Below are 25584 nucleotides of genomic sequence, written 5' to 3'. Positions count from 1 at the left end.
AAAAAAAAAAAAAAAAAAAATAAGGGCAAACAAACGTCAATTACAAAACATTTTTAGAATGTTGAATCAATCATGTATTTCTACACTCACAACCAGCTCTTCCCACCAATTCTCCTCCTTATGAACTACAGAACACACAAAAAATGACTAGTTTCTCAATTCTCCCAGGAATATCTAACTAGCACCATTGTAGCTGCCAGCAGATAAATTAATTCATTACTCACATTGGATGCCTTAGGAAATTAGGGCTTAATTCTCTCAAGGAACCCATGGAGAAAGACTGATTTGAAGGTCTTTCCTTTTTTTTTTAAACTTTGTTATTTAAAAAAAAAACCCCTTAAACACATTCTTACTTCATCTGAAACCTCTCCCCACACCACCTCTCACCAACTAACAGTTCACTGTGAAGCAAACCCAGTCATAATTTTATTCATAAATATTTCAGTATTATACCCAATCTTAAACCATGGTGATTACAAGAACGAATTTCCTTCACATTAATAATATACATTCAGTCCCATTTACCAAATATTCAGCAAGATGTAAACACTTCTCAGCTGGTCTAAAACATGCTAATCGAACACTAGTTATGTCTTTAGAATCTACTTCTAACACAGCGTAGCAGTGTATTATCAATAGGCTTAAGCAACCTTTAACACCTCTTGTTTCTGCTGTGCCACTTCTTTCACACATCTGGTGTTAGCATAAGCTTTGGTCTTTTTACCTTTTTTTTTTTTTTTTTTTTTTTTTAGAGACAGAGTCTCACTCTACCATCCACACTGGAACACAGTGGCTCAGTCAGCTTATTGCAGCCTCAACCTCCCAGGCTCAAGCCATCTTCCCACTTCAGCCTCCCAAGTAGCTGGGACCAAAGATGTGCACCACCATGTCCAGCTAATTTTTTTTTATTTTTGGTAGAGATGGGGCCTCACTATATTGCCTAGGCTGGCAACTCCTGACCTCAAGGGATCCTCCCACCTCAGCCTCCCAAAGTGCTGGGATTACAAGAAGGAGCCAGTGCACCTGGCCAGCTTGGGTCTTTTTAAAGCTCTCTATTCTTTTCCATTGACAGTATTTAGGAAGAAGCAATGTGTCTTCCCTTGTTTGCACTCTCCATCCCTTGCCCTCTTTTGTGTTGAGCCCATCAGTTCATAACACTGAAACTAGTGATGGTGGGGAGACTTAAAGTCTCAGTGGAGGGGAGACTATCTGTGCTTTCTATGTTTATAACAAGGGGACATGAATCCAGTTCATCTCAGAAACAGTGGAAGCTGAGCCGGGCACAGTGGCTCATGCCTGTAATCCCAGCACTTTGGGAGGCTGAGGTGGGCGGATCACCAGGTCAGGAGTTCAAGACCAGTCTGACCAATATGGTGAAACCCCGACTCTACTAAAAATCCAAAAATTAGCCAGGCATAGTGGTGCAAGCCTGTGGTCCCAATTACTTGGGAGGCTGAGGCAGGAGAATCGCTTGAACCTGGGAGATGGAGGTTGCAGTGACTAGATTTCTTGCCACTGCCCTCCAGTATGGGCGAAAAAAACAATGGAAGCCACAATGACACAAGTTAAAAAGTAGGCAACTACCTCCAGATCCTACTTCTCATGTGGTATAAAGCCCTTCTTTATAGCACCATGTTTTAATAATCTATAATGGGTTCAGATTGCTTTATTGGCCCATAACTAGATCTTGCCCCAAAGTCAAAGGCCAAGAGAAGATTTTAAAAGTAAGGCATAATAATCATATGCTGTTCTGTACAGCATCAGCTACATACAGACAAGTAGTATATTAAACCTAAAGAAAAATTAGCCTCAGGTCTGGTCGTGGTGGCTCACACCTGTAATTCCAGTACTTTGGGAGGCTAAGGTGAGAGAAACAGCTTGAGGCCAGGGGTTTGAGATCTGCCTGGGTAACATAGAGACCCAGTATCCACACACAAAAAAAAACTAGCTGGGTGTGGTGGTATGCACCTGTACTCCTAGCTACTCAGAAGGCTAAGGCAGGAAGGTTGCTTGAGTCCAAGAGTTTGAGGTTGCAGTGAGCTGTCATCATGTCACACTGCACTCCACTCTGGGTGCTGGGCGATGTCTTAAATGATAACATACCCAAATGTTTCTCAAGGAAAAAAATCCCTCTAAAAATCGGTCCCAGGAACAACTCCGAGGTCTTTTAGCAAGGATTGTTTTGGTCACACTGCCAGCACTCCTTGTAACAGTTTCTACAGAAGTACTGTCAACCACATCACATTTGCTTTTCTGTTTGATATCCTTTTTAGTGAGAGTATTATATACATCAGGCTCAACTCCTCAACAGATCATAAGAAAACACAATTAAAAGATGCTTCTGACCACCACCCTACCCCTAGACCCAAAAGACAGGAAAATCAATTGCAACTAGAAAAAACCTAAAGTAAGCTAATCCATGACAGGCACTGATAACTAAAACCTTCTAAGTAGTCATAGGAAAGCAGCCATTCAAATAATGTTGGCCTCAGTTGAATGGCGGAATCTTGCCAAGTCTACAAAAATCTTTCTTTTGATCACAGTATGAACAAGAGAAAAGTCCGTGTGGGTTTAAAGAAATGTAATAGAAAAGAAGATTTTAAAGTCAAAACTATTTTTCTACAGATATACGATTAAAAGAAATTCTTCAGATGATTCAGAGATATCTGAAAGCTCTCATGGTTAAACTTGGCATAACCTGAGTACGAAAAATATGACAGTAATGAATGATGATGTATTAAATTTACAAAGTGAACACTAGCTGGGCATGGTGGCTCACATCTGTAATCCCAGCACATTGGGAGGCTGAGGATGAATTATTGGAGGTCAAGAGTTTGAGACCAGGCTGGTCAACACAGTGAAACCCCATCTCTACTAAAAGCACAATAATTAACCAGGCGTGGTAGCATATATCTGTGATCCCAGCTACTTGGGAGGCTGAGGCAGGAGAATTGCATGAACCCAAGAAGTGGACGTTGCAGTGAGCTAGGATCGTGCCACTGCACTCCAGCCTGGGCAACAGAGTGAGGCTCTGTTTCAAAATAAATAAATAAATAAAAAGTGAACCCACCAGTCAAAAAAATGACATTAAATAAAGGGGTAAGGAGAGGGAACTCTTCTTTTTTTAAAGATGAATATCAACTAATAAACATAGAAAAATGAGAAAATTATAAAACTCACTATTTTTGCAATCACCACTGTAACAGATAATTAGGACAAAAATAATCAATGGATGCTAAAACTACATATTAACAAAGTATTTCCCCCAAATATTACAAAGGGGATAAAGGTACTGTTACACTGTATAAATGTGAGACTATCACCTTAACCATGTGATCAAACTTAATAATATTAAACTTATGACATTAGATGTCTCCTGATAGTATGCCCAAAGAACAACACAATATTCCATGCAGTAATCCTGCCAAAATCTAATAATAAGTAGTCAGCAAATCAAAATTAAGGTACATTCTGCAAAACAAAAACAAACATATCGCAAAAGATACCAACACCACCACCGCTTCTGACCCCAAAAAAACACTGGGGAACAGTTCTAGAATAAAGGAGACTAACTCAACCTGAGTTGAAAACAATGTATGGTCCTTGAGTGGGTCCTGATCGGGGAGGAAAAGATAAAAAGGACATTAACAGGAAAATAAGAAAATAGGAATAGGAATACATATTCCATGAACAGTGTTAACTTAAGTGACAATTATGGCTGTATTAAAGAATGTCCCTGTTTTTAGGCAAAACATGCTGAATCTATGTTTTTAGGAGTGTGTCATGATGCCTGCTAACTCTCAAATGGTTTGGCAGAAAAAGAAAAGTGGCAAAATGTTAATAATAGATAAATATCTAGGTGAAAAAAATGTATGACAGGTTCACTGTACTATTCTTGTAATCTTTGTATATTTGAAATTTATCAAAGTAAAAAATTGGGAAGCTGGGGTTTATCACAAAAAAAAGTACTTAAAGGATGTGTTACCTAACAAATTTAGGTACAAATACTGTTAAATTTCTAAATCTTAGAAATTGATTTCTTATTCTAAGTAAATTTCTGCTAAGAAGGAACATAGCTTTTTTTCTATTTTGTTTTATTTCACAGTATAACCTCCAGTGTGTTCTTATAGCCTATTATTAAATTAGTATTCTCTGTTAAAAAAAAAGAGAGATACATTAATAATATTTAGATTAGGAATGAGCATTACAGTATATAAAGTCAAACTAAACAGAATTAAATTTCAAATAACTACTCAAACTAAAAAATAACTCCCATGAAGCTATCTTTAAAAGCCTGCAGTTGAACAAAACGGAAAGCTTTTTTTGCTTAACCTGTTGTGCTTAAAAAGAAAAACAACACCTTTTTCTTTTACTATTAAAAAAGAATTGTTCACAACAACACATAATGGACGAAAAGAAAGAAAAAAAAGAGCTGTGTTAAAAATTCACAAATCTAAAATCAACTCCCACCATACAGAAGATTAAATATTTTAAAGAACTGATTTTTTAAAAAGCTCAAGTCATAAAAAAATTAGTACATTAAAATAAAATATTTTTGATATTTTGATAATTCTAAAATTTAGTTTATATAACAAAAGTAAAATAAAAAACAAATTGGAAAATTATTTGCAATCAATGGCAAAACCAAATATATTATTCTAAGAGTTTATAAAATAAACATTAAAAACTCAATAGATAAATATCAATATAGATGATATACACGACAAAAGAAAAAAGCTAAATAAATGTGGAAATACATTCAACAAATAATCAACAAAAAGCTATCATTTTAATAAGAGATAAAATTATAATGCTAAGGTTATGGTGACTCCAAGTACACTCACACAATGCTGGTGCAGGCTTAAATCCATATAATTTTTAGAACACAATTCAGTGATATAATTCATTTTTTTAACAAATATTTGAACAACTTTCATATAGGCACTGGGGTAGGCAAGAAAGCCACAATCTTTCCCTCACACAGTTTGCAGCCTGTTGTCAAAAGACTGATTTTTTAAAAAATAAGAAAGCATGGTAATCATTTTAATAGAAAAAAACTGAGATTGCTAAGGAGGTTCACAACACAAACATCTAACCTAGTGTGACCTAGTCTAACCTGGTATTGGGGAAAGCTTCCCAAAGAAATGATCCTGTTAACCATTTGTTACTTACTGGTTGCCAAACACCTTGCTAGGCATGAGACTTAAATGATAACACCACATGGTATCAGCCTGGAAAAAGTTAACAGTCTAGAAGTGGATGAAGATTCACAACCACAACAGATGTGGTAAGCACAATGACCAAGAGGAGAGAGAGAAGGGAGATGAAGTGAGCAGTCAAAGGAGACAATCATTTGGGAAGTGATGAGTACAATAGTTAAGGGAAAAGGAAGGAAGAAGTAGCCAGGAGCAACAGTGTGAAAAGAGACAAAGCAAGAGTCAATGTGGACTGACATGTGGAGAAAGTCAGTTGTAAAACATGATATAAAACAGAGATGAAGGAGTCTGAGGAGTTAGACCATAAGTTCAGGTTTGAACATGAGTCTTTGAGACATCTCAATCAGCAAGGTAAAAATGATCAATATGCAATTGGAAATACAGGTCTGGCTCTCAGAAAATAACTCTGAATTGGAACTATCAGTTAAACAAATTATCCTGTGACTATTCAGGAACTGAGGAGAGAAAAGATCAGAGTCCTAAGAAACACAGATATTTAGAAAGCAGTGTTAGAGGAGTCCAGGAGAAGAGAGATCAAAGAGCTAAGCAACTGGTCTGGTCTCAAAAGCCAGAGGATGACAGAGTTGAAAGAAAAAGGAAGTGGTAAACGGTGCCAAATGGGTAAGAAAAGTAAGACTAAGCCCCAGGACAATAATTCAGAGGTGGGGTGATGACAATAACAGTCAGGTGGCAGATGGCTGAGATGTGAAGTTATTTTTATTTAAAGAAGTAAAACCAAGGCTGAGCATGGTAGCACACACCTGTAATTCCAGCACTTTGGAAGGGCAAGGCAGGAGGATCGCTTGAGCTCAGTTGTTCAAGACCAGCCTGGGCAACATAGTGAGACCTCATCTCCCTCCACTAATATTAAAAAAAAAAAAAAAGGAGTTGAGTATGCTGGCATGCACCTGTAGTCCTAGATACTTAGGGGTCTCAGGCAGGAGGATCACTTGAGTGCAGGAGGTTCAGGTAGCAGTGAGCCCTGGTAGTGCTATTGCACTCCAGCCTGGGCGATGAAGTGAAACCGTCCCCAAAAAAACAGGCAAACCAAACAAAACCCAGAAGTAAAACCAGTAGGTACTTTTTTTTTTTTTTTTTTTTTTTTGAGATGGAGTCTCACTCTGTCACCCAGGCTGGAGTGCAGCAGTGAAATACTGGCTCACTGCAACCTCTGCCTGCTTCAAGCAATTTTCCTGTGTCAGTCTCCCAAGTAGCTGGGACTACAGGTAGGCACCACCACGCCCAGCTAATTTTTGTATTTTTAGCACAGATGGGGTTTCGTCCTGTTGGCCAGGCTGGTTCTCGAACTCCTGAGCTCAGGTGATCTGCACACCTTGGCCTCCCAAAGTGCTGAGATTCAGGTGTGAGCCACCGCATCCGGCCAGTAGGTAGGTACTCTTTAAAAAAAGCTTGCTGATGAAGGGAAAGAGAGGAGTGAAAGCAAATTGTAGGGATTTTTTAAATTTTTTTTTTAAGGACATAAAGCCAGGCACAGTGGCTCATGTCTGTAATCCCGGCATTTTGAAAGGCTGAGGCAAGAGGGCTGTTTGAGGTCAGGAGTTCAAGACCAGCCTAGTCAACATAGTGAGACCTTGTCTCCCCAAAAAAACTTAAATAATTAGCTGGGCATGGTGGCATACACAGCTATTCAGGAGGATGAGGCAAGAGGATCCCTTGAGCCCAGTAGTTTGAGGCTGCAGTGAGCTATAACTGCACCACTGTAATCAATCTGGGTGACACAGCTAGACTCTGTATCTCATTAAAAAAAAACAGTGGGGAGACAGCAGAGGCGAGATGTGAGTATTCTGACATGCTGCTGGGAAGCAATCAGTCAAACACAAGATTCAGTAACTGCAGATAAAAATTCTAAAGTTCTCAAAAAGAGAAAAAAGTTCTAAGTATGAAGTACTTTCCAAAAATCAATGGAACAGTGTGTTATCATTGACATGATAAATATGAAGACCATACTACATTGAAAAGTATTAAAATTTTACACTCAGAATTCATTAATTGGTCGGGGATGGCTCACACCTGTAATCCCAGCATGTCTGGAGGCCGAGGCATGCAAATCACGTGAACTCAGGAGTTTGAGACCAGCCTCAGCAACATAATGAAACCTCTGTCTCTACAAAAAACTTAGCCCGACGCAGTAGTGATGCCTGTAATCCTAGCTCAAGAGACTGAGGCAGGAGAATTGCTTGAGCCTAGGAGGCAGAGGTTGCAGTGGCCCAAGATCATGCCATTGCACTCCAGCCTGGGAGACAGAGAGAAACCCTATATAAAAAATGTTTTTAAATTTAAAGAAATTCAACATTAGTGTACACTAGAATCACAGCTACGTAAAAGCATATGATGTATATGAATGATGAAAACACTTGCAATAGGAGTTGAGGCCATTTTTTTATATTATGTTCACTGTATAATAAATTATGTGGGAGGAAATGATCCCTCAGATAAGATTTAATCAAAGTTATACAAATAATTCAACTTGGGAAAGATGGGACAGGCATTGAAAGAAAAATAAGGTACCCAACTAACGGCCTCTTGGTGCCAGGCAGAATGTGACATCAAAAGTGGTAGTAAAGAGGGATTCCAAAGAAGCTTTACCAGTATTACTGAGATACTGAAATGGAGGGCAAGAATAATTTGGCAGTTTTATGGCATTTGGGTGTGTATGTGTCTTTGAAATAGAGTGATTAAATGTAAGGGATCCTTAGTTCTAAGTAAGTAAGGTTGAGAGATTTTTACATAATTATACAACATAAAATGTATGCTTTTTAAATGTAAATAGCATGATATAATGGATGCAATATTACAGGTAGAAAGTATAACAGAGGAAAAGCATATAACTTCTGAAATCTCAAATTTAGGAGAGTTACAGGCACAAGGCTTATAACATTATGTATCCATCCACATATAATTTATTTTAGGGAATACTTGGAAGCATTAGGAAAATGAGTTGGAGGAGCCAACACAAAAGGAATGGTAAGCAGAGCATCCAGGATTCCAACTAGGTAAACTTCCCTGGGATACTCCTGCAGTCAATAAGGAGGGAAGATTATTACCACTCACACTGTAATTTACAAAAGGGTCTGGGTTGCATAAATTAGAGTATGTTGAAGCTTTCAAGTTTACCCAGCTTTGAGTTAGTAGAATTATGTGGCAAGGCAAAGTGGTTCCTGTCAATACTATAATCATTTGCAAACATTCACAAGAATGAAAACATACAAAGCTCCAATTATCCAAAATTACAATCAAACTGAAAGGTTAGATTCTCTTTAAAAGTTAACTTTCAAAAGTTGAAATATTATTATTTAGCTCATATTAAAATTTCAATCACCCAATCTCTTCCACAGCAATGGATATAACTAAACTATCTGATTTCAACCTATTCCCTGCCAGTTCTTCATGGGATGCATACTGTACTGAGAATGCAAGAATTTACAAATATGTACAATTAATAGATATTTAAAATGCAGTTCTTACAGAGAATAGAATGGTAGTTACCAGGTGCTGGAGGTAAAGAGGTGGGAGCAAGTATGTGATGGAAAGATGTTGACCTAAGAATACAAACTTCCAGTCAGATAGGAGGAATAAGTTCTCAAGATCTACTGTACAGCAAGGTGACTACAGATAATTATGTTTATTTCAACATTACTAAGAGAATAGGTTTTAAACATGCCCATTACAAAAAAAAGATAAATATGTAAGATGATAAATATGTTAATGTGCTTGATATAATCAATCATTCCATAATGTATACAAATATCAAAACATCACTTTATGCCCCATACATGTAATTATTGTCAATTAAAAAAAAATTTAATTAGGAATTTTTTAAAATGAAGTTCTTCCTATCTAGAACACTTGACCTCCTGTCCTTGAACCCAGCTAATTTCCAGTTCATCATCTAGTCACTCCCTCCAAGAAGTCTTCCCTGATGCCTTAAGGTGACTCATCATAGCAACAACTTATCACACTCTATTGTAATTTTGGGTTTACTAGTGTGAAACTCCTATTAGAATGTAAGCTTCCATCCAGAAGGATGGAACCACATTAACCTGACCCACAATAACCTGACCCAAGAGTCTGGTGCTTAGCACCTAGCACAGTGTGTGGCAAATATAATGAGTAGAATTAATATTTGTTTTTTTGAGACAGGGTCTCACTCTGGGCTGAAGTGCAGTAGCATGATCACAGCTCACTGCAACCCTTGACCTGCCAGGCTCAACCAAACCTCCCACCTTAGCCAGTGTATGCCACCATGTCTGGCTAATTTAAAAATTTTTTTTTGTAGAGACAGGGTCTTGCTTTTGTTGCCTAGGCTGATCTTGAACTCCTGGCCTCAAGCAATCCTCCTGCCTCAGCCTCCCAAAATGCTGAGATTACAGGGGCGAGCCACCATACCCAGTCCAGAATAAATGAATCATAAAGATGCAGTAAAAATACATACTCTTCAAAGAAATTTTACTCTTGGGAAGAGCATTTTAAACCTTTGCCCCACTCTCCTCTGCCACTATCTCAGGTAGATAGTCTAAGAGACACTGCCTTAACCTGTTCTTATCAATACTTTTTTCTTTCATTGAAGATTAGTGCAGGAAGAGACCTAAGAGGTCAGGCAACCCAATACCTTCAGTATCCAGAGAAGTGAATAAAGCCAACTAGTCAGTAACTTAAAAGGTCAATAAACAATGTCTTATCATTTGTTCCTCCATCAAATACTTATGTTTGTCCTCCCATTCCCCAACATTCAACCTCTCTACTAATAACTAATATAATCCTTCTCCAGTTGTCCCCATCCACTACAGTACCTCAGTTTTAATTTAGATAAATGTTGTGTGTGTGTGTGTCCACGCGTGCGTATCTGTAAACATTAGTAGAAGCCTATTTTTATCCCAGTTTATCACTTTATCAACTGTTACCAAAAGTTAGATCATAAATTCTCTTAAGAACTGTGATTTATCTTAATAACATCTAAGAAAATTTAAAGCATTTATACACAATATGTACTAAAAAACAGTGGTAACACTACAAAATGGGAAAAATAAAAAACCCAATCAGAAAATAAATTATTTGTATAATATCATAAGAAACATTTTTACATCCTATCACGGTCAAAAGTTTTATTATCAACTATCTAGCCTTACCTACACTGATCTTCCAATTAAATATTAAGGGCCTACCTAAAAGCCGCTTCCCAAAAGCAGTTCATTCCACAAACATCAGAGGGCAGCATCCAATAGGGATTCCAGTAACACAGAGAGAAATCTTTACACCTAACAGAGTAAGACAGAAATAAGAGTATTTTGAAATGTGAGTATTTTGGTTTGCTAACAAGGACTTTACTCAGTAACACAGTAAGTGTTCTATTTTAGAGCAAATAAAATTGCAAATCCAAATTGCTATGATAAAGACTTTGGAAAACTGATTTCTCCCTTACTTAGGGCACCATTATTTTAAACAGAACTTTAAAACCTTAGAGGTAGACTATACTATAGATTGGGAAACAGTTTTCCAGTCTGAATCCTCCTGATATATTAAAATCCTCTCCTCAGATAACACAGGCAAATACATCTTCTAAAATTTTCTTCATATGCTATACCCCTAGAACAAAATCCCTTTGGGACAAACAAAATATTTGCTTATCCTCAAACACAATAAAAATGCCACAAATGCTGGCAGAAAGGGAAAAGAAGGTTTTTAATGCTTTTAAATTAATCCTCAACCCAAACTACTTGTATGGTGTTTTCAACTAAAAATTAAGATATTGTAATGGCCAAGAGGTATATGAAAATGGTCAACATCACTAATCATCAGAGAAATGTACATTAAAAACACAATGAGATACCATCTCACCCAGTTAAAATAGTTATTGTCAAAAAGACAAAAAACAACAAATGCTGACAAAGATATGAAGAGAAAAGGAAACACTAATACACTGCTGGTTGGAACATAAATTACTATAGCCACTATAAAAAACAACACAGAAATTCCTCAAAAAACTAAAAACAGAACTACCATATGATCCAGCAAACCTATTGCTGTGTGTGTGTATATATACATACATATGCACATATTACATACATACAAAGATGAGCACGGTGGATCACATCTGTAACCTCAGCACTTTGGAAGGCTGAGGTAGGTGGACTGCTTGAGGTTAGGAGTTCAAGACTAGCCTGGTCAACGTAAAAACACCCCGTCTCTAAAAATAAAAAATTAGCTGGACATGGTGGCATGTACCTGTAACTCCCAGCTACTTAGAAGGCTGAGGTGGGAGGACTGCATGAGCCCAAGAGTTTGATGTTGCAATAAGCTGTGATTATGCTACTGCACTCCAGCCTGGATGACAGAGCAAGAGAAGCTATCTCAAACAAAACAAAAAGAAACAAATGTAAGCCCCACCCCCGCCAAAAAAAAATGGAAATCATGCTGATATTCACAGCCTAGTATCATTATCTACATTATCTCAGTTCCATACTATACAAGCCACAAGAGAGGATCAAGTCTGGTCTTTCTTCTTAGATTGCATGTTGGAGCCAAAAAGGAAAAAAGAAAACACCTTATATTATAAAAAAATTGTTGTTCATGATGATTTCTGTTCAAAAGAATAGTTTAAAACTCACTGGGTACTAAAGTATGTATGAAGTCAGGGTGAGTCACCAAACCAGGCCACTTCATTATCTCATCACTATGCAGCTTTGTGTTCCCTCACTATGAATTCAATTATGAGTTACTGTGGTTATATCAAATGGGCTATGAAATTTATGATTTGCAAAAATCTGATCACATGTCTCACAAATGGCAACAGTCTAAGGCAGGGGTTCTCAGCCCTGGTAGAGGGTGTCACACAAGACCTGTTAAATCAGAATCTCTAGGAACAGGGTCTGGCACTGGTGGTTTTTAAAATGCTGCCTAAGTAATTCTGCCTACTAGAGCATAAAGAACAAGGTTGGAATTTCTTAATCAATAGAAATAAGTTATATTGTAACTTTGTTTTCCCCTAAAGAGACACCATTTTCTAGCATAGCACAAAAGACTACATACCTTCATTTAAAAGGCTCATAAACCAGAAAGAGAAGAAAATGTGTACATATCAATAAAACTTATGACTTGATTAGAAAATCTGTGTTTATACGCTCTCAGGTATGGCTATGTATTTTTTAAGTCTTTGACTTCATACCACACAGTCAGACTCAGTGATGGTAATAACAACTAACTTCGAGTTCTTTTCAGATTCAAGAAGTTTCACACCTATTTAGACTCACAAGAAACGTTTTAAGGTAGATATGATCTTTGTCTTTCAGACAGACATTATCGCAGCTTTATTTCAACAAATCCACAATTTATTTACAATCAACACCTAATGCATACTTTTGTTCTATGAAGAAAAATAACTAATCAGGTAACTACATATGTCCTGTCAAACTCTACAATAGTGAAGAAATGGAAATGGATATCTCAAAGACAAATTCAATTTTCTATAAAATTATTAAAATTATATATATTTAACAATACCATTTGCAGACTCAACTTGCACTTTAAATTACAAATCAGTTACGTGTTGTTTTCCAAACTTGCCTGGTCCTCAGGTCACTTGTTAAAAATACAGATATAGGCTCTTATCCCACGCCCAGTTAATCAAGACTCCCCAGCGAAGTGGCCTAGGAAGCTGAACTTTTCACCAATATCCTTAGATGAGTCTTAAAATCAGACCTGAATGAGAAGCACTGTATATCAAGGGATATCAAGAGTCAACTCAAAATTTTTTATCAAAGTACTGATAACAACTTCTCTTATGATAATCCTGTTTATTTATTACAACTTGAAAAGAATTAAATTTTGAAAATTTGTGTTTCTACGAATACTTCAATTAATACATGCTATTAAGTACCATTTAGAAAATTTTTAAAGCGTAAGAAATAAATCACCCGCCACTATTAACATTTTCATATCTTCCTACAAATTTATGACTAGAAAAGTTAATGTGCATGTTGCCAACATGCAGAAGTTGCTGAAACTACTTCATGTTCATTAATCTCAAGTAAATGCCCATGTGAGCTAGAGAAAACACTTCAAACTCTGTCCTCAGGAAATATGCACCAGGGAGCTTCTAACTCAAGAGACCCTCTTGCAGTATTACAATTAAACTGTATTTGGGGGCAATTTTTTTTTTAAGTTGATGCAAGATGGAGAAGCCACAGACATGAGAATTAAATTCAACAAGACCAACATTTAGAACAACTTAGTAATGAGTTTAAATTCTGTGAAGCTTTGAGCCACACCAAGAACCCTGCACTTTTGCTAGTATCAAACTAGGTGCCAAGTATGGTGGCTTAAGAATGATCACACATTCTGACACTTGTATTAAGAAGTAGGATCTGCCAGCCAGGTGCAGTGGCTCATACTTGTAATCTCAGCACTTTGGGAGGCCGAGGCAGGTGGATCATGAGGTCAAGAGATCAAGACCATCCTGGCTAACACAGTGAAACCTGGTCTCTACTAAAAATACAAAAAAAAACTAGCTAGGCATGGTGGCATGCACCTGTAGTCCCAGCTACTCAGGAGGCTGAGGCAGGAGAATCCCTTGAATCGAAGAGACAGAGGGTACAGTGAGCCAAGATAAGTGCCACTGCACTCCAGCCTGGGTGACAGAGTGAGACTTTGTCTCAAAAAAAAAGGTAGGATCTAACTCCACTTATCCAGAATCTACATGGGCTCTGTGATTGCTTTGACATATAGAATACTGAATATATGCTATTCAGTACAGGTATAATATATACTATGCCAATTTCGAGGCCCTTGCCTTAAGACTTCTACATCTTATTTCTTGGAACTCTCTTTGAACCTGTCTTCACATTATAAGAAGCCCAAGGCACATGGGGAAGTCACTTAAGAGAATGAAGATCAACAGCCTCCACTGAGATCCTAGTGAAAAGCCAGCATCAACTGCTAGCCATGTAAAAGGGCCACAATGCCACACCATTCTGATCTATCAACCTGCTGGTTCCTCCCCGAATCACAGAAAACTAGCATCTCGTTCACAGCCCTCGTCTCAGTACCAAATCCTACATTCCTCTAACCATTCATTTGGTAAATCAATAAAGGATCTAATGAATAACTACCTACACAGGTCAAACACGGGCAACACAATAATGTGATGGTGAGTAAAGTGGACATGGATCACACTGTATAGTGGGGAATAACAGAATGTCATCTCAGATATTCCCATGTGGAAGACCTACCTAACACCCAGGTTACACAAGTCTTCAGTTCCAGTAACTTTTACCTCCTCTTCCCTTCAGTTAAAAATGGCAAATCCTGGCTGGGCACAGTGGCTTACACCTGTAATCCCAGTACTTTAGGGGGCCGAGGTGGGTGGATCATTTGGGCCCAGGAGTTCAAGACCAACCTGGGCAACATAGCGAAACCCCATTTCTACACAGAATACAAAAAAAATTAGCTTGTCATGGTGGTGTGCGCCTGTAGTCCCAGCTACTTGGGAGGCTGAGATGGGAGGATAGTTTGAGCCCAGTAGTTTGAGGCTGCAGTGAACTGTGATCACGCCAATGCACATCAGGTCTGGGTGACAGAGGGAGACCCTGTCTGAGAAAAAAAAAAAGAGAGAGAGAAAAGAAAAGAAAAAAATGGCAAATCCTGGACCTTGTCATCACCGGAAACTGCAATCCTTAATCTCCAATACCTCATCTCAGACTAGTTTCTGATCTAATAATTATGGTTCTTTTTTCCTGACAGGGTCTTGCTCTATCACCCACGGTGTTCAGTGGCACAAACACAGCTCACTACAGCCTCAATCTCCTGGGCTCAAGCCATCCTTCTGCCTCAGTTCCCAAGTATCTAGGACTATAAATATGTGCCACCACATCTGGCTAATTTTTGAAAATTTGTAGAAACCAAGTATTGCTTTGTTGCCCAGGCTTATTAATTCTTTATATCCCATTACATGTGTGGAAATCACTCAGACCTCCAATCACATGCTTCCTAAGCTCCCTCCTCTACTCGTTCCCCCGCTACTCAGACTATATCATATGGTTCATCTATTCATGTTCCTATACCTACTTCTACCTCCTTCTTTCACTGTACCTTTTCAGTACAATCCTCAGTTGAAACTGAGCTGTTTATTTACATTCTCAGATAAATACTGAAGAACAGTTAATGATATGACTATGCTGATTAGCAGAAATATAAATTAACTGTCTTCCCCTTAGCTAGTCTCATGCCTACTACCAACTCTACATGCATCCCCTTGTTGCCCATCTTTTTCTTAGGGGTCCTTAAAGATCTTCTTGCAACAATTAGTCTTTCTTTCTCCTTAACTGGCAATCTCTATGTGTGTAGTACACTCTGTAACTGTCCAGTTATTCACTCCCCACATTTAACTGCAAAGGGATTACACAACCCTGTTCCTTACCATGTGCCTTGCCTGCTTCTGAAAGGGGAAGCATATATCCCTGCATCATTTATTGACTTTGATCTTATTCAAGTGACTTGCTGTGGCCAAAGTAATGTGCAAAGACGGGACACTGTGGCAACGAAGCAGAAGCTTCAAATGGGACTGTGATGTTCAATCTGCCTTCTTGCTCATCCACTACCATGAGACTAGGGATATCCAATGTATGGACTGTGCCTTCAGCCTGGATCCCAGGATGAGAAGATATATCAAGCAAAGTCATGGCCACAGACATGCAATGTGTGCAAGAAATAAATGCCTGCTATTATAAACTGCTGAGATTTGTGGGGTTGTTACAAAGCAAAGCAGAATAATGCAAGCATAATTCCCTTTTAAAGTGTATGGTTTTTAGTATATTCAGAGTTGTGTGCAACCATGACTCACCAATTAAATTCCTCAGTATATAGTCAGGACTGAAAAAATGTTCACAGAAAAACTGTGCATGAATGTTCATAGCAGCATTATTCAGAATAGCCAAAAAATATGAAACAACTCAAATGTTCATCAAATAACGAGCAGTGTGTGGTATATCCATACAATGGACTATTATTTGTCCATAAAAGGAATGAAATACAGTGATACAATGCTACAGTGGATAAACCTTGAAACATTATGCCAAGAAAAATGCCAGCCTCAAAAGGGCACATACTATGTGATTCCCTTATGTAAAATGTCCTGAACAGACAAACCTCTGGAGACAGAAAGTAGATTCATGGTTGCTTAGGACTGGGGGACTGAGGAGTGCAAGGGGGGCAGTTACTGCTAATGGATACAATGTTTCTTTGGTGGGGGGGAGTGTGAAGAATGATTACTTCACAAAGGTCTAAGGTAGTCAAAATTGGATGGGAAAAATCAAGTTTTAAGTTTCTAGATCATAATTCAATGTCACAAAACACAAAGTGTATAGGAAATATGATGTTCTTTACTGGACATATAAAAACATATGCACTAGTGAATACATATGCTGCATGCCATTAAAAAAAATCATAAAACACAGGTATTGCTGTGAAGTAATTTATTTATAGTTTAATTTATTTATTTATAGTTAGCTCCCAAATACCCATTCTCCCACTCTGAAAAACTGATGTTGGAGATTTAGACAAAGAGTAGAAACTCACACTGAGAACTTATGATCTATCAGTAACTTATTAGAAGCAATAACATAAATCAGCAAAAGCAACTCATCTAAAGACAGCACTTGTACGTTTGGGCCAAAAAGAAAAAGTAAAGTTAGAAAATATTGGAAAAGTAAAGGTAGTTATCCAGGTTCTGGTTATTAGCTGCTTAAAGATGTTGAAAGCAGAATACTAAACATTCAACAATCAAAGAGGTAACTCTATTCAATAATTTTAATGGGGCAAAGTGTTAATATGAGCTAAGTGGGTATATCTTCACTATACGCATATTGACATTCAAAAGCACTGAAGTCCTAAAAAGGAACTTTTTCACTGTGGATCAAACTGAAATAAAATGTTACTATGGCTCATCTCAAATTTTAAGGCATAAAGCATCTAGCTCTAAGTAGTCTGTCTACAACTGACCAAGGGGTAGAAAAAGGTATCTTTGTGGTGATGAAACAATTCTGTATCCTGATTGTGGGGGTGGTTACATGTATTTACATGTGATAAAACAACGCTCACCACAATAACAGTTGTTGAAACAGAAGTTTATTTAAACCAAATTACAGATGGTTTTTTATGTATACATACATACAAACAAGTCACCCAGGCTGGCAAGCAGTGATGCAAACACAGTTCATTACAGCTTCAACCTCCTGGGCTCAAGCCATCCTCCCATTTCAATCTCTGGAGTAGCTGGGATCACAGGTGCACACCACCATGCCCAATTAATTTTTTGTATTTTTGTTGTTGAGAGTGTTTTGTCATATTGCCCAGGCTGGTGTAAAACTTCTGGGTTCAAGAAATCCGCCCACCTTGGCCTCCTTGCTAGGATTACCGTGCCTGCTTATGCTTTTAAATTAAACTGGAAAAAGTAATTACCATTTCAAAATGTCCATGAGAGTCAAGAGGCTTCGGTGAAAAACATGCAAAACTTAAAGAGTCAGTGACAAATTTAGGCATATTCAGCATAAGAATGAGACAGTATGAATGAAATGCTGCTGCAAGGCAACAATGCAACTTCACAGCATGTATACCCACCCTGTGACTGTGCAAGAGAAGCAAAGATGCTTACAGACACATTAAAGGAGGCCATTCCCATGATACTGTCAAATCACTATTATTTAATTTTCAACTAATTTCTTTCCAGCTCAGGTGTGGCGGCTCACACCTGTAATCCCAGTACTTTGGGAGGCCAAGGCAGGTGGATCACCTGAGGTCAAGGGTTCGAGACCAGCCTGACCAACATGATGAAACCCCAGTCTCTAGTAAAAATAAAAAATTAGCCAGGTGTGGTGGCACATGCCTATAGTCCCAGCTACTCAGGAGGCTGAGGCAGGAGAATTGCTTGAACCCAGGAGGCGGAGGCTGCAGTGAGCTAGATCATGCCACTGCACTCCAGCCTGGGCGACAGAGTGAGATCCCGTCTCAAAAAAAAAAAAAAAATTGTTTCCAGATGACTTAATTTCTAGCCCTAAGTAAGACCTTCACTTCTTTTTCTTAAATTTCTAATTTCATTAACCCACAGTAAGTAGAAAAAGGACTGTTTATCTACAAATGACACTGAAACAATTATCTAACCATTTCAAAGAAAAAGTTAGCATCACACAATATACCTACCTCCTCTACTCCTCAGTTCCCCCACAAAGCTGGATTGATTTAAATGTAAGAAAGGGGGGGAAAAACTGGTAGAAAGTTTTCCTATGCATGATATAGGTAAAAACGATAAAGTAAAAAGTAGCCAATCTGAAAACAAAAATTGTAAACCTCATATGGTACACACATATTACGAACAGAATTTAAGTTTATACGTAGGACAGAGTACTTCCAATAGGTATGGCACATAGATAATTACCTTACTGCTTTAAAATAAGATTTCTAGGCAGGGTATGGTGGCTAACACCTGCACTTTGGGAGGCCAAGGTGGGTAGATCACTTGAGGTCAGGAGTTCAAGACCACACTGGCCAACATGGTGAAACCCCACCTCTACTTAAAAAAAAAAAAAAAATAGATGGTGGCACACGTCTGTAATCCCAGCTACTCAGGAGGCTGAGGTGGGAGAATCTCTTAAACCCAGGAGGCCGAGGTTGCATTGAGCCAAGATCGTGCCACCACAATCCAGCCCGGGTGACAGAGCAAGGCTCTGTCTAAAAAAACAAAGAACAAAGAATTAGCTAGGTGTAGCTGGCATGCCTGTAGTCACAGCTACTCAGAAGGCTAAAGTGGGAGGATCACTTGAGCCCAAAAAGTCCAGGCTGCTGTGAGCCATGATCTAGGCCACTGTACTCCAGCTTGAGTGACAGAGTAAGACCTTGCCTCAGAAATAAAAAATAACATTTCTAAATCAAAAGTACCTATTTCTTCATCAGCCAAATAAGTTTCCCTTCCAAAAGCACAGAGTGATATTATTTTAATTAATTACTAGTATGTATTAAGTACTATATGTCAGGTTTGCACTAAGCATTTGCTATGGTCTGAATGTTTGTGTCCCCTCAAAATTCGTATGTTGAAATCTAATTACCAACATGATGTTAGGAGGCAGGGCCTTTTGGTAGGTGATTAGGTCATGAGGGCAGAGCCTACATGAATGGGATTAGCGAAGGGCCTTATTAAAGGGGCCTGCCTTGCCTCTTCTACCAAGTGAGAACACAGGGAGAAGGCGCCATCTATGAACCAGGAAATGGGTCCTCATCAGATACCAAATCTGCTAGTTCCTTGACTTGGATTTCTAGTCTCCAGAACTGTAAGAAATAAATTTCTGTAGTTTCTAAGTGCCCTAGTCTATGGCATTTTGTTACAGCAGCTCAAACAAACAATGATAACACTTCACTAATATGTAACATAGATACCACTATGATCTTCAATGACCTAAAATACAAGGTACAGGGTATTGGTTTTATTTAAGATATTTTTGCAATAACAAAGCAGAGATTAGTTAGTAAGTAATTCAACTCTCTTTACTGTTCACTGGCTCAACTCTCTTCAAACATAACGGCAGAATAAAGGGGGAAACTTCACTAAAAACAGTAGTGCAAAAATAGTGGCCAAACTATTCTCAATTTTTGGTTTTATAATAAGCTGGAGCACATATCACAATATAAATTCCTGGACCCCAATGGCAGGCATTTTGGTTTAACAGGTCTTAACTGGAGCCCAGGGACTAGAATTTTTCCCAGAGGTCAGAAACTGAGGGGGGCGGGGAATTTTAATTTAAATTACCAAAATTTTAGCTAAAATGTTGTTGTGTCAGGCACCATACTAAGTACTCTATGCCAGCTATTTAATAATATTTAATTTCAATTCTCATAAACAATTCAATACCATACTCTTCCGATGATGAAAACAAGTTCAAGGTCAACACAGTCGGTAAGTGACAAAGCTGAAGTCTGTGACCACAAAATCCTTACTTCCTATTCTTTAAGTTCTCAGTATATAACACTAGCGTTCCCAGGATCCAGTGGAAATCACAACTCTATGGCCTAACCAGATTTAAAATAAAAAAGTGATGTAATTACCTCCCTGTGTGACAATGAGACACACAAAGGGCATGATGGATCCAGAAATGGTATCACTGAAATGTTTAGTAATTTCTTGACTCCCCACTACCAATACTGCTGTATAGCCACAGGTAAAATTTTGATAATCAATGTCAGGACTCATCAGTGAAATATGACAATTTGATCACCCTGAGTAACTAAAACGCAAAAAGTAACTAAAATGCAACACAGTGGTATGAAGTACTAATGCCCGGTAATAACTACTGTTCTCTGTCGAACACTGAAGAACTTAATAGTCTGTCCACACCAAAGAGCTTAAAAGAGTCAGTCTCTCCTTGTAGAAGAGCCACTCCTTATCCAGCATTCCTCCTCCTTTGAGGCACCCCTCCTCTGCAACACCAACCATGTTATTCTGTTTACCACAGAGATGCCCAAGTGACACAGAGCCAACCAATCAGAGCTCCCCATCCCAAGTAACACGGGTGCACAAGTGGGCATGCAATCCAAGCAAGTCCAATGAGAGCCTTTTCCTAGGATTTTGTATTCGAGATTACAGAACTAAACCCACAAGGAACAGAAAAACCCCAGGAAAAACGTTTTGTCTTTAGTGGAAGAGTTCCCAGTCCTCAAGGCTCTTTGAGCTGCCCTGATATCTGCAGTTTTTCCTCCAATTCTGTTCCTTCCAACAACTGTATAACCCTATACACGTTTTGCTTGAGACAATTTATTCTTCATCAAAGACAACTAATATTACAAATTAAGTAAGGTAATCTTATGTATGGCCTGGTGACTGAAGTTAATGACCTGTATTGTATACCTAAAACGTGCTAAGACAGTAAATCTTAAGTGTTCTCATCACAAAAAGAAGGAAAAAAAACCTATGTGAGGTGATTAATGATGTTAACTAGCTTGACTGTGGTGATCATTTCTTAATGTATATGTATGTCAAACTATCAAATTGTAAGCCTTAAACATCTACAATTTCTATTTATCAATTATACCCTAATGAAGCTGAAAAAAATGTAAGTTAAGTATTACCTACATTTTACAGGTGAGAAATTAACACACAGGCAAGTTAGACAATTTAGCCAAAGTTTCACAGCAACCAGAGCCAGAATACTGAGAACACATGTTTATCTGATTCCAAAACCTACGTATTTTCTGATTACTAAAATCATGGCTTCAAACAGAATACACAAATGGATAACACATTTCACTGAAAAATTGTTCCTTTCATTTTAAAGTTCTTACTTCAAGGACTTAGAAAGACTTTTCTAAGTATTTTGTTGCCATGAAATTCTATACTATGAATAGTTTTTATAAGATCTGACCAATGGCACTTGGTACAAACCTAGATCCCACATTTAAAATAGAAGAGAGAAATAGTAGTCATAATCTTTCGGGTAAGATGGTATCAAAAAAGGCAAAAATGCAGTATATCTAAGTACTACTGAAAAGAGGAAGCTGCTGGCTTGCCCCCACAGCCCCACTGCCCACTGAGTCCACTATCTAAACTAGACCATTATCTTTCTTTACAGAAAGAGCTCTTATATAACAATCCAAAGGATACAGTTTCTAATCCTCCTCCAATAATGACCAGCTTTGGGATCTTGACAAAATGATTTATACATGGAGAGGTTAGGGATTTCTATACCATATCTCATGGTGGCCAAAAGAGTTTTTTTGTTTGTTTTTGTTTTTGAGACAGCATCTTGCTCTGTCACCCAGGCTGGATTACAGTGGCACAATCATACTCACTGTAGGCTTGCACTCCTGGGCTCAAGTGATCCTCCCACCTCAGCCTCCCAAAGTGCTGGGAAACACATTCAGCTAAATATATATATACATATTGTAAAGATGGGTTGTTGGCCAAGCTGGTGTCAAACTCCTGGCCTCAAGAAATCAATCATCCCCACTCAGCCCCCCCAAATTCTAGGATTACAGCCATGCCCTGCCAAAAGTTGATTTAACTCTATGAGATTTCGATAAAGATGTTATAAATGATGATATGTAAAATGGAGCCCTGAGGTCTTAGAAACTTGTCTGACCTTAATCAAACCATAGGTTAAAACTTGACAATCCAACTTTTTTACGTTGTTCCTCTGCCCAAATGGTTTCTTATGCGCGAAAATGTGGTGACATGTTGTTCATCACATTTTTACAAAGACAGATACACCTTTAGTTTTAACTTAGATGTACACCTCATTTAAAATAAGGAGTAATGCCACTCAAAGGACCTAAAAAAGTACAGCATTTTAGTTGACTCAGTCCTGACACATAAAACTTAACCTTTCAGCAATGACTCTATTGGATGTTTATTAAAAGTGAGGCTCTTATTTTCAAAATTTCAAATAATTTTATTAAAATTAGCTGGCCAAGCAAACACAATTTGTAAAATTTTGTTACAAAATAAACTAAGATGAAGGCACTAAAAATGCAATGCTAACATCAGTCTAATTTCATTCAATAATTAAAATGTTGCTTCCTTATAATTCTGCTCAATATAAAAATAATGCCTATTCCATAATTGTAAATGCCTCACAGTAACGTACTAGGCCATAAGCCGTTTAGCTTCAACCTGTCGTTTTTCAGGAAGCTCATTCAAGTCTTCAGTGACTGCTTTCTCCTACGACAGATAACTGAGAGTCCTGATTTAGGAATTACAGTAACTGTAACCAAATGGCAGGGTAAAAACATAATAAGTCCGCTTTCCACGCTGCTCCTCTTCCCAAACGTTCCCTTTTCATTCTGGGAATGATCATCAACTCAAAATGATGTTAAACAACAGCCCACAGCTGACCCATGCTTCCTCTTCCTACAAACCCTATACTTTTCTATATCAAACCAGCATTTGCCAAAGCTTGGTAGCGAGCACTTCAGGTCTCTCCCAGAGAGGTGCCCACAAACAAGGTGGAAGTGTCCATGTTGCAAGACAATGCAAACGCTCAGATTTCAAGCATTAATAATGCGTCGACAGAAACATTTTTTTCCTATTTAAGCCTCATGTTAATTCCAACTCTAGCAGCGATTTGTGCAAATCCACCTAAGTCATTATGTCGCTTTTTAAATACCGATTTGTCAAGAAAGATACCTAATCTCACTCCATAGCAGACTTGAGCACGCCAAGTATCGCTCATTTTTCTTAATTTGCTCTAAGTTTCCGAAAAAATTGTTTCCAAAAAAATTTTTTTTCACAACCCACACAAATGCTATTTCCAAATTTTACCGTGGCTAATAATAAAAAGTGTAAGCTTTAACACAGAAAAATTAGCATGCGAGAAACACACACACACACACACACTCCCGAAACACTGAACTAGGGCGCCAGCCTGTTTAAATAGCTCAACTTGAACTCCAGCAAAACAAGAGAGAATTCTCACTACCCAGGAAGCAGTAAGGCTTTTGTGGACACCTCTTATTTTCAACGAACTCTCTTTTTTAAAAAGTTGAAAATTAATTTCTAACTGCTTTAAAGGTCGCATGACTAGGTCAAAAGACAAACACAAAAAGTGTGGGACGCTCTCAGGCGGTAGGAGCGCGGGTTTAGCCCCTGCCGGAGGGGAAGGAGAGAAATGAGGATCAGAGACCGCGGGAAAGACGCGGGAAAGACGCGGGAAGCGCGGCACCCACCGGCGAGTAGCCCAGGCCAGACCGAGCCCTGCGCCCCGCGCTCTCCGCGTCCCCACACCGGGAGCTGCCCGTACCTGTCCGACCCGCTGGGATGCGCCACGGGGCCCGCGCCTCTCAGGGTGCTGCGTCCGCCGCCCGCTAGCCAGGAAGCCACTGCGGCCTGCGGCTTCCCGCCACCGCCGCCCGCTCCTTCCTCAAGGGACACAGCGAGCTGGCTGAAAGCGTAAAGCAGCGAGCAGAAGCCGCAGGCCAGACACAGCACCACGATGCGCAGGTAGCGCCGCATCGCCCCGGCTGCGTTCTGCCGTCTCCGTCGCCGCTGCTGGTAGCACCGCGCCCGCCAGGGCGAACTGGAGCGGAGAAAGCGGCACCGCGCAGCCGCGAGCGCAACAAGTTCCTCCCTCGCCGCCGCTGCCGCTGCCGCCGCCGCCGCCGCCGCCGCCGCAGCCTTGCGCCCGCTCCCTTCCTTCCCTCCCCGCCCACCACCTAAGCGAGCGTAGCTGCGGCGCCGGACTCGCTGACAACCCGCCCGGAAGCCAGGACGCCGCCTCCGCGGCCGCGCGCCCCTAGGTCACCGACAGAGACGCGGCCCCGCCCCTCCCGCGGGCGGGAGGGCCGGACGCGCCGGCGCACTGGCCGTGGGAGAGACGCAGGGCGTGCACGCCGGGGGCGATGTGGGTGCGCGGAACGTGGTGCGCGTCGCGACTAGAGGCAGCGCCGGGCGACCTGCAGGTAACTCGATGCCCAGTGGCTCTGGACCGCCGAGAGAGGTGGAGCGAAAACCTCAGGGCTCTGGAAGCAGTTGACCTAAATTCTAATTATGGTTCTTTCACATGGTAGTTTGTGACATTGGGCAACCTAAATTCTGTGAGCATGTTTCTTCATCCCTAAAATGGAGCTACTGTCCTCATCGTGGGGTGGTTGTAAAGATTAAACTGACACACGAAAACCGCCTAACACTTAGAAGGCACTTGACTAGGCCTCTTTCCTCTTCAGCCTCTCCCAGGCTCTACGTTTCTATGATGCTGTGTGCAAGAGCTATTTTCACCCAGATAATCTCATTGCTTCGTTTGTCTGATATGCGGACCTTGCCTCTCAGTTCCCGTAAGGCAGGGGTCTTTCCTTTGACCTCCCTCACAACTCATTATTTGCATGTGCAGAACAATTAGTATTCTCCCCACATAGCTTCTCCTTTCGTCCCCAGTTCTTCTCCCTCTTCTTCAGCTGTTTCCACTACGTTCATTCATTGACCATTTAAAAGAGCATCACTTGTGCCAAGCAGTGAGAACCTAGGGGTATAAAGAAACCTGACTGGAGCGTACGTAAGACTTGTAAATAAGCGCAACACAATGATACAGAGTTAAGACCCAGGCCTGTATGGGTGTGGAAACAATCAGCTCTACCTGCGAGTGTGGTCAAGAGAGACTTCATAGCAAAGGTGGCGCTAGAATTTTGAGTCAGGTAAGGGAACTAAGTCCAGGCTGAAGGATCAATAAACAGGCTCTTGTGCAGGGAACTATATGAGAAGTTTGATACCAACAGCGAAGTGAATACAAGAGAGGTTATGATGATGATAAGAGTGTAGAAGTAGAAGGGGCCAGATATTTGAGTGCTTTGTTTAGCAGAGCAAGGAATTTGAATTTAATCTGCC

At 39.5% G+C, this 25584-nt stretch overlaps 1 protein-coding gene across 4 annotated transcripts in view; it reads right to left on the bottom strand.

The window, feature by feature from the left end:
- Positions 1 to 24359, bottom strand: part of GXYLT1 (glucoside xylosyltransferase 1) — a 107621-nt gene extending 83262 nt beyond the window's left edge. Inside the window, exons 1-2 of one of the 4 annotated variants that reach the window (XM_017530266.2) lie at positions 24008 to 24359; positions 10400 to 10492 (exon numbers count right to left, since the gene is read on the bottom strand). In XM_017530266.2, the coding sequence (XP_017385755.1) occupies positions 10400 to 10492; positions 24008 to 24219 (305 nt within the window). In that variant the 5' untranslated portion in view covers positions 24220 to 24359. The remainder of the gene's footprint in view (positions 1 to 10399; positions 10493 to 24007) is intronic. The other 3 variants (XM_017530277.2, XM_017530290.2, XM_017530302.2) reach the window with 3 other exon arrangements.
- Positions 24360 to 25584: the final 1225 nt, after the last annotated feature.

Source organism: Cebus imitator, unplaced genomic scaffold (assembly GCF_001604975.1).
Source record: "Cebus imitator isolate Cc_AM_T3 unplaced genomic scaffold, Cebus_imitator-1.0 Scaffold2, whole genome shotgun sequence".
NCBI lineage: Eukaryota > Metazoa > Chordata > Mammalia > Primates > Cebidae > Cebus > Cebus imitator.
Note: the sequence above shows the minus strand (reverse complement) of the source record. Positions and strands in the feature narration are given on the sequence as shown.